Genomic DNA, 11,848 nt, shown 5'->3' on the forward strand with positions numbered 1-11,848 from the left:
TGAGAAATAATTAGCCTGATGAAATACAAAATATCGTTCAAGGTTGAGAAATAATTAGCCTGATGAAATTATTATTATTATACATCAAAATTGATCAACTGTTCCAGCCACCAAGTACAAGGGACCAAATCAGGTTAACCATAGTTCCTATGGCTTACAGTTTGTCCATAGCCTACCTGATATGATATCACACTGGCAATCGTCCCCTACAACGGACAACCTAAAGGGGAGAAGTGTACCAGGAAAAATCTGCCACCTTACCTGTAATTTACGTTCACTGATAACTAAAGAAAAGAAGATGTGTTTTTCTTAGAGGACTATCTTAATTGTGAATCTGTGATTGCTCAATCAGAATCTTGACGACCTAACTGTTGGTTAGCAACCATTTGCTCTCACCTGCGGTGATGGTTAGTTGGTCCGCCAAAAAAGGGTCTCATGTAAGCATCATCGAACTTTCTCCAGTAGGAATGTATAGTGTGAATGGGTCTTTCTAGCAGCATTGTTAAACTGTCCTTAGCCCGACTCAGATTTGTAGCTGTAGATTCATCCATTGAAAGCATTGGTAGAGTTAGATCTTCTTTCGGAGACTTGGCTTCCCGACTTGGAGCATGTGGAACTAGGTAAAGTATTAACGGCTTCGTTAGAAACCCAAACACCTGCATTAACACCATATTATTATTCAAAGTAAATTCCCGATTGTTGAACTCAAATTGTAGTACAAGTCAATCAAATATTTGACTTACCAGTGTGGTGAAGAGTACAACAATCACTGTGGTGGTAACCATTGTAGCGTTGATTGTATCCATTGTTACACCAGAGTATGTAAACTTCATACATAAAAAAGTTTACACTAATTAGGAAAATATATCAGACAACAATTAAAACCAATTCCAGGTACCCATAGTGGACAAGGAATTTCAGGTACCCAAAAAACCAGCAAAAAGACCAAACAAGCCCGAATATTATTATCTGTATTGTTTTAGGAAAATGATACTAAAAAACTAAAAATGGAAACATTAACTTATACTCCATAATAAACATTAATTACACTGATTGATGCGTGATTTTGGCATGCATTTCTAAATTAATATAATAAATTGATTAGTTAACAACCCTGTGCCATGGTTTTGGATCCTCTAGAGTTCTAAAATAACTCTTCAAGATAGAGTTTGAGCATATCAACCATTGAATGAAAAATCAATGGTTTAAATATTACTCCCTCCATTTCTTTTTGTTGTATCCGTTTCCATTTTAAGCGTTTCTTTTTGTTGTATCCGTTTCTATTTTTGGACATACATTTTATCCTAAAATACACTTACATTTCTATCTAATTACCAAAATACTTAAAGATTCCCCACCTAAATTTCCTCACCCCTATTATTTAATTCTTTTCCCTTCCCCATATACCCACTCTCTCACCTCCTTTATTACCCATCATTATCACTCCTCTCTCTTACCATATTTCTTTATTATTTTATTTATTTATTTATTATAATCTCTTACATACAATCATTTTTCTTACACCCAATCATTACACTTATACCAATACAAATTAAGATTCCAATTTTCTTAAAAACACCACCCTTTTCCAAATGGATACATCATTTAGGCATGGAGGGAGTATCTTTCCAAAAATTCCCCTATTTTTTCTAATCAATATGAGCCATTGATTTTAAAATGTATTGTTTAGATAAAACTCTACCTGTAGAGTTTTATTAAAACTCCAGAGGATCCGGACTCCTGTGCCATGCATTATAATATAGTCGTTTGTCATTTATACTCCGCACTATTTATTTTCTTTAACATCCCTGTTTTCCAGAACATGTTCATCTATTACAATAGAACTTAGCAGTAAAGAGAAACATTTAAACCTTTTCTCAGCATAATAATTAACGACCAATGAGAAATAGATGTATTTTTATTTTATTCCATATTTTCGTTCAACCATGTTTCGAAATTTTCAGATGTACGGAAGCGAGACTTAAGAAAGGAAGTGAGACTAGTCAGTCATTTACCAAAGAAACAACAGAAGAAGGGTACATGGTAGTAGTAATATGTTTTTTTTTTTTTGAGGGAAATATTACATGGTAGTAGTATATCTATCATGCATGGAATATTAGCAATTCGGCATGCGGATTAAATTTTTGTTAAAATGCCAAACATATTCGGTATTAAGTTCTTTCTTCGGTATTGATAGATATGAATGATCATAGGATAAATACGAACCTGTTTAAATGCCAGTGCAATTGAGACTGCTCCTCTCATAAGTCCAGCCCACCATACGATTACCTATTCAGAGAGGAGAGGTAGTAAAGCCTGAACATAATTTCTTTGTGTAAAACTACTTAGAAAGTAGAAACTTTTGGGACGGAAAGAGTACATAATTACTTAGGAAGAAGCTTACCTGCTTTTTAAATGTAATGGATGATCTTTTTCCGGTTATCTCTTTTTCTCGGTTCATGAGATTTGACAAAATAGACAGAGGGAACACAAAAGCAGCACGAGCGATTAATATGAGAAAGATGATGGTTGCGTATATGGCCACCAATGTCCGAAAGCTACACGTAGCATTAAGGAAATGATGTTATTCAGTTGTAGGAGCTACTAGTTGATCCTTGGGATTGGATTAACAAGTATTCAAAAGCTAGCTACACATCTTATTATTCATGAAAATTCAATAATTACCCATATAAAAAAATTGCCCTGAGATTAGGCTAACAGGTTCGATTCCTGTGGTGATTTATCGTTCCTAAAATCAATTGTATAGAATTAATGTATTAATCCCATTAGTAAACTTAGAAAGGCGGTGATTGTACAATAAAATATGGTAATTCGGTCATGTAGCTGTATACTCCGTATGATACAAACAAGCTAGAACGAGAAAATAAAGGAATAGTCAGTCATACCTCAGTTTGGTCATTTTCCATTTCTGCATATCGAAAACATCTGTACCCACGTAAAGGAAAATGAAAGTCTCGGAAATGAATGACATGGTTGCAAATATGTGCCTGCAAAATTTTGAGTAAATTTTCTTTAGCTTCAGTTATTTATAGCATAATCTTTATTGGCTACAATATTCGGGAGAAATTTGTTAAATCTACCTTGTGGTAATTCTTGATTTTTCTGTAATATTATACCATGCATAATGTGACATGACGATACCACAGAAGAATACAGTCAGGATTCCACTCAACTCTGCTAGCTGCAGAACCAAAAACAAAACACCAGTCCATAAGATCAATATGACAATATTTTGCCATTCACCCTAGTCACAAACTCACAAAAAGGTTAAGTAATAAAATTGAAATACTCATCAAGCCATGAGTAATTGTAACAGAATCTGAGAATCATGCATATTCTAATGATAAAACCAACATATTGGACACTTTCGAGCTGAAGTAATACACTCACCTCTGCCAATGTGTAGGACAAATATGCCATCAAAGTCATTAGGGCAATTTCACGATCCGTGGAATGTCTATCAAGAAAGAAGAGTAGCATATAAATACAGTATTCCAATAAACTTAAATTATGGCGAGGAATGGTTTATATAAGCTCAGATCACTTACGTACCTACCGAAATACAATGCTTTAAGAGCATATGCAGTCAGAAGCCCTGTCTGCATGAATAAAAAAAATTAAGATATACCAAGTATAATTTTTCAGTAAAACATTTTCTTCAGGTGGTTTCTGAAGTTAAACTTACAGTGATTCCCAGTGCAGTGCTCGCGAAGAAAAGATAGAGAAAACTTCCAAGTACATGTGTCCAGTCACCAACCCTTTTTACATTTATCTTCTGAATCGCGTTGAAGAGAACAACTGATGTCGCATCATTTACTACCCCTTCCCCAAATACTAAGCTGTACAGTAAAGGAGTCTCATCTTGATTAAGAACCTTCATGTAAAGATAACTTATTAGAATGGATCATGTGTATGAATATTTACATCTTTACATTAGAACGGCTAATTAAACTGATCAATGTACTACTGACCTGAAGTGTGCACACGGTGTCAGTAGACGAGAAAATAGTTCCAATAGCTGAATTTTAGAAATGAAACAGAAAATAATTTACCATAACTGAAAAACAAATTAACATGAAAGGAACAAAACGGAACAGAAAGCTTGCCAAGGTAGTCTCGTGCTGTTAGCCCGGCAAATCCAACTTTAGGAAGCAGCCACCAGCTACCTAACAGACAGGAAAGCATATGCAGGAATGACTTGTTTAGAATTCATTTTCAGGCAAAATAAAAAAAATAAAAAAATGAAGCAAACTTGTTACCTAGAGAAATGATGGTTGTTGAGATAAATACACCAATAACTCCAAAGAGCATAATTGTCAAGAAGTTTTGGAAAAATTGTTTCTTCTTGACCTGAAACCTGAGACCAGTACAAACAATATCAATAAAGCAGTCACCTTCATATATAATAGAGAAGGTAGCAAAGCTACAGGGTGACTGAATGAATCATTACCCTGCATTGAAGATGATAGGTGGAAGGAGATAGATGAAGAATAGTTCTTCATCAAACCGTAATATGTGAGAGTTTTTCCCCTTGCTTATCAGTAGTATAATTGTTCCAGTTAAGCATCCCTAAATGGAGGCAAAAACTTATCAGTACTTGAAAAATATGCCAAATGAATTCTGAAGAATTGGACTCAATTAGCTCCTTTTATTTTACTAAATGTTTTTCTTTATCAAATTACAATTCTTAAAGTAATCGTTAACTTTTGTCCGGATTAAAGAAGTAACTTCTGAAATCTCATTTCATTCAACTGTCTGATAACATTCAAGGCAAAAACTTATCAGTAAAACATGCCAAATGAATTCTGAAGAATTGGACTGAATTAGTTCATTGTACTCAGAATTGGGACTTGTTTCCACACTGACTAATGCCAATAATGCAATTCATTTAAAACAAAACAGAAGATTTCCCTCAAAAAAAAAGCAAAAAAAATACTGAAGATCAAATTTCAGTCTCTAACATCTTGTGTGCTCATATCAATCAATAAAATCTTGAACATAGTACTCATATATGTCTAAAACATGATATTTGTTCAAATGTGCATTCTTTTCCTTACATGCAAAAATGTTAAGAATCAAACAAAAGAACCAAACTTTCTAGGAGAAAAACTCAAACTTTATTCCTAGCAATCAAACAACAACAACAACAAAGCCTTAGTCCCAAAATGATTTAGGGTGAAGAATCAAACAACAAATATGATGTGCAAAAATAAACCAAAATTGTAGCAGATTCTTTAAGGAGTAATTACAATGAGGATGGCAGTGATGGATTCATTAACCCAACGATTTTCTTCAAGCAAATGACCAATGACCAAACACAAACATAGAACTGCAACAAAAACTGAAATTGGCACCACCTGGGCATGCCCACTTTCGCCCATATTTGCTATTGCCACTCCTTTTTCCCATAATACACCCAAATCTAACACCATTTTTCTACTATTTCCAGATTTAATTTCAAGAGTTTTTCTTTATTTTTCTATAAAAGATTTGAAGATATAGATAGATGTAATCAGAGAAGAAAGGGTTTGTTCTGTTCTGTTCTCTGTTCTGTTCTGGTGTAAGCATTGATTCAGCAGGATGGGGAAGTGCGAAACTCGAGCAGTTGGTTGACATCTGGACTTTGGACTCTGTGATTTTGCATTACGTGGATTTTGTGGAGGTGTTTATTGTCTTCTTTTTCATGGGCCACTAATCCCGCCTAGTTTGCCATAGTTTTAAAATGCGCACCCCAGTCCCTAGGCATGACTCATGAGTCATGACCTCACTCGACTCACGTGCCCATTGTGCCGGACTGCCGGGTAGTGTCGTTCGTAATGTCGTGCACCCGCCTGGTCGAATGGTCGATGATGATGGGTCAAGTTTCTGTTTTGGTGGGCTGGGTTCGTGTGTTGAGTGAGTTCGATGAGTTGTGGTTTTTGAGCTGGGTTAGGTAGATCGTGTCAGGTCAGATGGGTTGGGTCGAAATTAAATATGGTTGTGGGTCTAAACGTGTCCGATCTACGTAAAGCGCACTCTGAAATAGGGCACAAGCCCATGAGCTCTTGTATTGGGCCAGGCCGTTGTGCTTAAGCTTAATTTGACTACATTTAGTGTGCTTTGTCGTGCCCGACCAAGTCGTGTCGTACCTTGTGGTGTGTTTTCTAAAAAATTAAGGCCCATGACTTTTCCATCGTGTTGGGCCGTACGTTTTCCTATCGGGTCGGCCCGACCTACAACCTTCTTTAGTCGAAAATGGGTTGTTTGGATAAATTTGACGCACGATTAGACCTGGCAAAACTGACTCGTTCCGAATTATCCGACCCATTAGGTTTTGACTCGAAATAACGATCCAAAATAAACCCGAAAACCAAATTTACCCGAACCAAAACCTATCCGAAATTGATTTAATCTGAAGTGACCAGATACCCAAATCATCCTGAACTAAATTAACCCGAACCGATTTTCATCCGAAATCGAAAGTACCCAAACCGAAGCACAACACAACTCATTAAAATAAATATATATCCAGGATAGGTGGGTCATATCACGAGTCATGGTAGATCGGTTCTACATAACCCATATCAAATTATATCCAAGATGAGTTGTATCTGATCCGATCTTCAGGTCATCTCTAAGCATGTATTCCCTCTATTTATAAAAGATTATTACTCCCTCCGTATTTATTTAAGAGATACACTTGGCCGGGCACGTGTATTAAGAAGAATAATTGAATGAAATAAAATAATAAAGCAAGTGGGGTTGGTTAGATATTTTAATAATTAAACAAGTGGGGACCATGTCATTTTGAGGGGTGGGAGGTGGGGTGGGTTTATGAAATTATTTATTTAATAGGATGGTGAGTCATAGGGTAAATTAGATGTATTATTTAACTAGATGGTGGGGTTGATAAGTTACTAAAAATGACAAGTGTATCTCTTAAATAAATACGGCCGGAAAAGGCAAGTGTATCCCTTAAATAAATACAGAGGGAGTATCTCATTGCAATTTGTTGCTTTTTCGTGTTTCGCCGTACTGTGCCCTCGTTTCGGCACATTCCAACGCCTAAAAGGACCCGGACCCGGACCCATCAGGCTACTTCGACCCACAAATTCTATCTTTTGTATTTTGTTTTGAGGGAAGAACCGTTGGTATTCTACAAGAGAAGCAATTAAGCAAATTAAAGACCAAAATGGCCACCCGCCTGCCATGAAAGCTTAGTTAAAAAGGTCTGTTTTTGTTGTTGTGTCTTCATTTGTAGCGAGAGTATTGAGACGGTTGAGGTTACTCATGGCTCGTTGGAACATAATCTCTTGTTGGCAGAAGGGTTGTCGAGTTCGAATGCGTGGTTCGTAAGCTTGGTCTCATGCCTTGGAATCGTCTGAAATGCAAGGCTTCTACGAAGCATTTGAGCTCCACATTTATTGGTCAATAAAGGGTGATCATTACCCTATTTAGTGGTTTGTTTATCGTCATTCATGTTGATGTTTTATTACTGCTTTTAGTAGGCCTTAAATTGCTAGAGTTAATGGTCTTGATTTTTGGCTTTGGAGTCTTTTAGCTGGCTGTAACGGTTGTCCTCTTAAGGCTATTTATAGTCTTGACGACTGTAGTCTTTTCCTCATTCAGTAATCATAATCAAAACAAAAAACTTGCTTGTTAGCAAACAGATATTGTTAATATTCAAAACAGGTCTTTTGAGTATTATTTCGTTCGGTCTCAATAGGTCTTGAGTTCGTTCGCCATTGATGAATTATAGGTCTAATTCGTCAAATATCGCTTCCGCATTTTTTAATTCGCATCATTAGTGGTATCAGAGCTTCGGCTCTTGATTTCCATTTATCAAGACGATCCTAGACATTCAGTCTCGCCCAAAATATTTCTGTCCAAAAAAAAAAGAAAAAGAAAAAGAAAAAGAATGGCAGAATTTGACGATGACATGTTACTCGAAAATCTGCGAGAGTTACTTCGCAACCTCCCAACAGGCAGTCGTACTGGCCCTAGATCGAAGTCGGATGAATTCAAGGTTTCAGAACTTCCGGAATTCGTTGGTGGTACCAACCCGGAAGATTACCTAGATTGGGAAAGGAGAATCGATCGCTTGTTCGATTTTAAGGACCTTAGTGACGAGAAGAGATGCAAGTACGCTCTTTTGAGATTAAGCAAAAGTGCTTCACTGTGGTACGAAGGTTTGAAGGCCAAGCGGTCCCGCGCCGGAAAGGAGAAATTGACATCGTGGGAGTCATTAAAACGCAAGTTGAGAAAAAGGTATGTACCGGCTACTCATAAACTGAATGTCTATCGTAAAATCGCGGATTTGGTTCAAGAAAAATTAAGCGTTGCCGAGTACATAGACGAGTTTGAAAAGTTAATCCTAATGGGGGAATTGGAGGAGAATGAGGAACAAAAAATGTCACGTTTTCTTCGTGGTTTAAACCGTAGCATTGCCAATTCTGTCGAGTTATACCCGTATTCGGATTTTGATGGTTTGTGTAATTTATGCGTCAAAATCGAGGCCCAGAGTAAGTACAAATCAGGGTTTTCGGGTAGGGACCACAGCAGCCCAAATACAAATCCCAAATCTGTTACCCCTCCTAAAACCACCTTTACCCCAAACTTAAACAGCCCGAACAAAGCCACGCCCAAAAACTCCGAGTCGGGAAAGGAGACCTGTTTGTCGAGGGTACGGTGTTTCAAGTGCCAGGGGATCGGGCATTTTCAAAGTGCGTGCCCTAACAAGAGGGTAGTTACATTACGGGAGGCTAGGGAGTGTCTTGAGGAGTTGGCCGAGGAAGAGGAGCGATTGGGAGGTGTGTTTAATTTTGATGTACGTGAGAAAGACGAGGAGGAGGAGGAGGATTATGAGGCCCCTGTGTATGATACCCTGTTGGTTCTCCGTTCTTTACAAGTTCAGACCGAGTCTGTTGATTCGGATCAACGGGAACAATTGTTCCTCACCAAGTGCCAAGTCAATAACAAGTGGTGTAGCGTGATTATAGACGGTGGGAGTTGTACTAATGTGGCTTCGGAAGGGATGGTTTCCAAGTTGGGTTTGTCCACTGTCGCGCATCCTAAACCTTATGCGCTTCATTGGCTGAACGATGGAAATAGTGTGAAGGTGACTAGGCAGGCTCGAGTAGGCTTGTCGATGGGCTCTTATACCGATGAGGTGCTTTGTGACGTAATCCCTATGGATGCCTGTCACGTTTTCTTAGGGAGGCCATGGCAGTTTGATCGTGATGTTGTACATCGAGGAAGAAGCAATGAGTACGTGTTGAGGGACAAGGGTAAGAGAATTGTATTAAAACCCATGTCGTCTCAGGCTATTCGGTCTATGAGCACTAAGAAGAAGAAGGCAACTATGATGATTAAGGAGAGGGATATTGAACGAGCTATTGATCGAGGAGAGTGTATTTATCTCCTCTTAGCCAAGGAGGAATCGGCGTTGGACCGGGGACTGCCGACTGACAGTCCAATCAATGAGTTGCTACGGGAATTCGCGGATGTCTTTCCCGACTCTTTACCACCGGGTTTGCCGCCTATTAGGGGGAGCGAACATCAAATTGACCTTGTTCCCGGGGCATCATTACCCAACAAGGCTGGTTATAAATGTAACCCAGAGGAGTCTAAAGAGCTTCAAAAACAGATTAATGAACTGATAGAGCATGGGTATGTTCGGGAGAGTATGAGTCCTTGTGCGGTTTCGGTCTTACTCGTACCAAAAAAGGATGGGTCGTGGCGAATGTGCGTCGATTCAAGGGCGATCAACAATATCACGATAAAATATCGGTTCCCAATTCCTCGACTAGATGACTTGCTTGACGAGCTCCATGGCTCTAAAATATTTTCTAAGATCTATTTACGTAGCGGGTATCATCAAATCCGTATGCGTGAAGGGGACGAGTGGAAAACCGCTTTCAAGACTAAGTACGGGTTGTATGAGTGGACCGTCATGCCTTTTGGTCTCACTAATGCCCCGAGTACGTTTATGCGTCTAATGAATGAAGTATTGAAGGCCTTTTTGGGCAAATTTGTGGTCGTCTATCTCGACGATATTCTAGTTTATAGTCGGAATTTAGAGGCACACCTTGAGCATCTTAGAATGGTTTGCGAAAAGCTGAGGGAGCAGAAGCTATATGGGAAACGCGAGAAATGTTCTTTCTTGGTAGAAAAAGTGTTGTTCTTGGGCTACGTGGTGTCGGAAAAAGGGGTGGAGGTCGACCAGTCCAAGGTCGATGCAATACGAACCTGGCCATCGCCTAGTTCGGTCACGGAGGTAAGGTCTTTTTTGGGTCTTGCTTCTTTTTACCGCCGGTTTATTCGAGACTTTAGTACTATTGCAAGTCCAATGACGGAATGCCTTAAAAAGGGGGCGTTTATGTGGGGAAAGGCTGCCCAAGCTTCATTTGATTTATTAAAGGAGAAGTTATGTCAGGCACCCGTGTTAGCCTTACCCGATTTTTCACAACCGTTTGAGGTTGAATGTGACGCTAGCGGGGTCGGTATCGGGGCTGTTTTGAGGCAAGGAAATCGACCGATGACTTTCTTTTCGGAGAAGTTGGGGGGTGCGCGTTTGAAGTATTGTACCTATGACAAGGAGTTTTACGCCATTGTTAGAGCACTCATGTATTGGAGTCATTACTTACGTCCGAATCATTTTGTTTTACATTCCGATTACGAGTCTTTGAAATACATCAACGGGCAGCAAAATTTGAGTCCTCGGCATGCCAAGTGGGGAGAATTCTTACAGGCTTTTCATTTTTCTGCTAAGTACAAGGATGGTAAGACTAATATCGTGGCTGACGCATTATCGCGGCGGTATTCTTTAATTTCCATGCTTAATACCCGGTTACTTGGGTTTGAAATGTTGAAAGCTCATTATGAAAATGATGAGTATTTTGGGGAGTTATTTAGCAAAGGCTTGGTTGGAGTTACGGGAGAGTTCATCATTCAAGATGGATTCCTTTTTAAAGGAAACCGTCTTTGTGTTCCAAGACACCCAATTCGGATTGTTGGTACGTGAAGCTCATGGGGGTGGCTTGGCTGGCCATTTCGGTATTGCTAAGACCATGGAAGTGTTAAGAGAACATTTCTTTTGGCCGAAAATGTTCGGGGACGTGACAAAGATTGTAGCCGCATGCGTGACCTGCAAAGTGACCAAGAGTACCTTCAAACCGGGACCATATTCTCCATTACCAGTTCCTGAGAGGCCTTGGGAAGACGTCTCTATGGACTTCATAGTTGCCTTGCCTCGTACTCAAAGGGGTAAGGATGCTATTATGGTGGTCGTGGATCGGTTTTCGAAAATGGCACACTTCATTTCGTGTCACAAGACCGACGATGCTTGTAATGTTGCGGACTTGTATTACAAGGAAATAGTTCGTTTGCATGGTATTCCCAAGACCATCGTCTCCGACCGTGATTCGAAATTCTTGAGCTATTTCTGGAATACCTTGTGGAGAAAGGTGGATACTAAGCTTCTGTTTAGCACTTCGCATCATCCGCAAACGGATGGACAAACCGAGGTAACTAATCGGACTCTAGGTACCTTATTGCGCGGGTTGGTGAGTAAGACACAAAAGGATTGAGATATTAAGCTTGCTCATGCCGAATTCGCATACAACAGGTCGCCTACTTATGCTACGGGTCGGTCACCTTTCGAAGTCGTGTACGGGCTAAATCCATATGTCCCTCTTGACCTTATCTCGTTGCCTAAAGACGAGCTAGTCCATAAAGACGTGGATTCCAAGCTGAAGCCAATGTTAAAACTCCACCAGCAAGTCCGAGACCGAATTGTTGAGGTTAATGCCGCCTACCAAAGAAAATCCAATAAGCATAAGAAGCCTCG

The 11,848-nt window shown here is 39.3% G+C and overlaps 2 protein-coding genes across 2 annotated transcripts; one reads left to right on the forward strand and one right to left on the reverse strand.

The window, feature by feature from the left end:
• Positions 1-27: 27 nt before the first annotated feature.
• Positions 28-5,642, reverse strand: LOC110800554 (sodium/hydrogen exchanger 4). Its single transcript, XM_022005870.2, has 14 exons — positions 5,271-5,642; positions 4,472-4,590; positions 4,281-4,378; positions 4,128-4,187; positions 3,993-4,039; positions 3,707-3,895; positions 3,574-3,620; positions 3,412-3,478; positions 3,102-3,202; positions 2,907-3,008; positions 2,405-2,558; positions 2,227-2,289; positions 744-827; positions 28-656 (listed from the first exon to the last, which is right to left on the reverse strand). Exons 1-14 carry the CDS (start codon positions 5,451-5,453, stop codon positions 393-395), a joined length of 1,578 nt encoding a protein of 525 aa, XP_021861562.1. The 5' UTR covers positions 5,454-5,642; the 3' UTR covers positions 28-392.
• A 2,276-nt stretch (positions 5,643-7,918) lies between these two features.
• On the forward strand, positions 7,919-11,023 carry LOC110800558 (uncharacterized). Its single transcript, XM_022005873.1, has one exon. The coding sequence runs from the start codon at positions 7,919-7,921 to the stop codon at positions 11,021-11,023; it is 3,105 nt and encodes a 1,034-aa protein (XP_021861565.1).
• The last annotated feature ends 825 nt before the right edge of the window (positions 11,024-11,848 follow it).

Source organism: Spinacia oleracea, chromosome 4 (genome assembly GCF_020520425.1).
Source record: "Spinacia oleracea cultivar Varoflay chromosome 4, BTI_SOV_V1, whole genome shotgun sequence".
NCBI lineage: Eukaryota > Viridiplantae > Streptophyta > Magnoliopsida > Caryophyllales > Amaranthaceae > Spinacia > Spinacia oleracea.

Bases quoted from the DNA above. Each gene is read 5' to 3' on its own strand.
- LOC110800558 (XM_022005873.1), top strand. From the start codon at position 7,919: ATGGCAGAATTTGACGATGACATGTTACTCGAAAATCTGCGAGAGTTA.
- LOC110800554 (XM_022005870.2), bottom strand. From the start codon at position 5,453: ATGGTGTTAGATTTGGGTGTATTATGGGAAAAAGGAGTGGCAATAGCA. The intron at 2,290-2,404 runs GTAAGCTTCTTC...CTCTCTGAATAG, and splicing joins CCATTACATTTAAAAAGCAG to GTAATCGTATGGTGGGCTGG. The intron at 657-743 runs GTAAGTCAAATA...GTGTTAATGCAG, and splicing joins TTGTACTCTTCACCACACTG to GTGTTTGGGTTTCTAACGAA.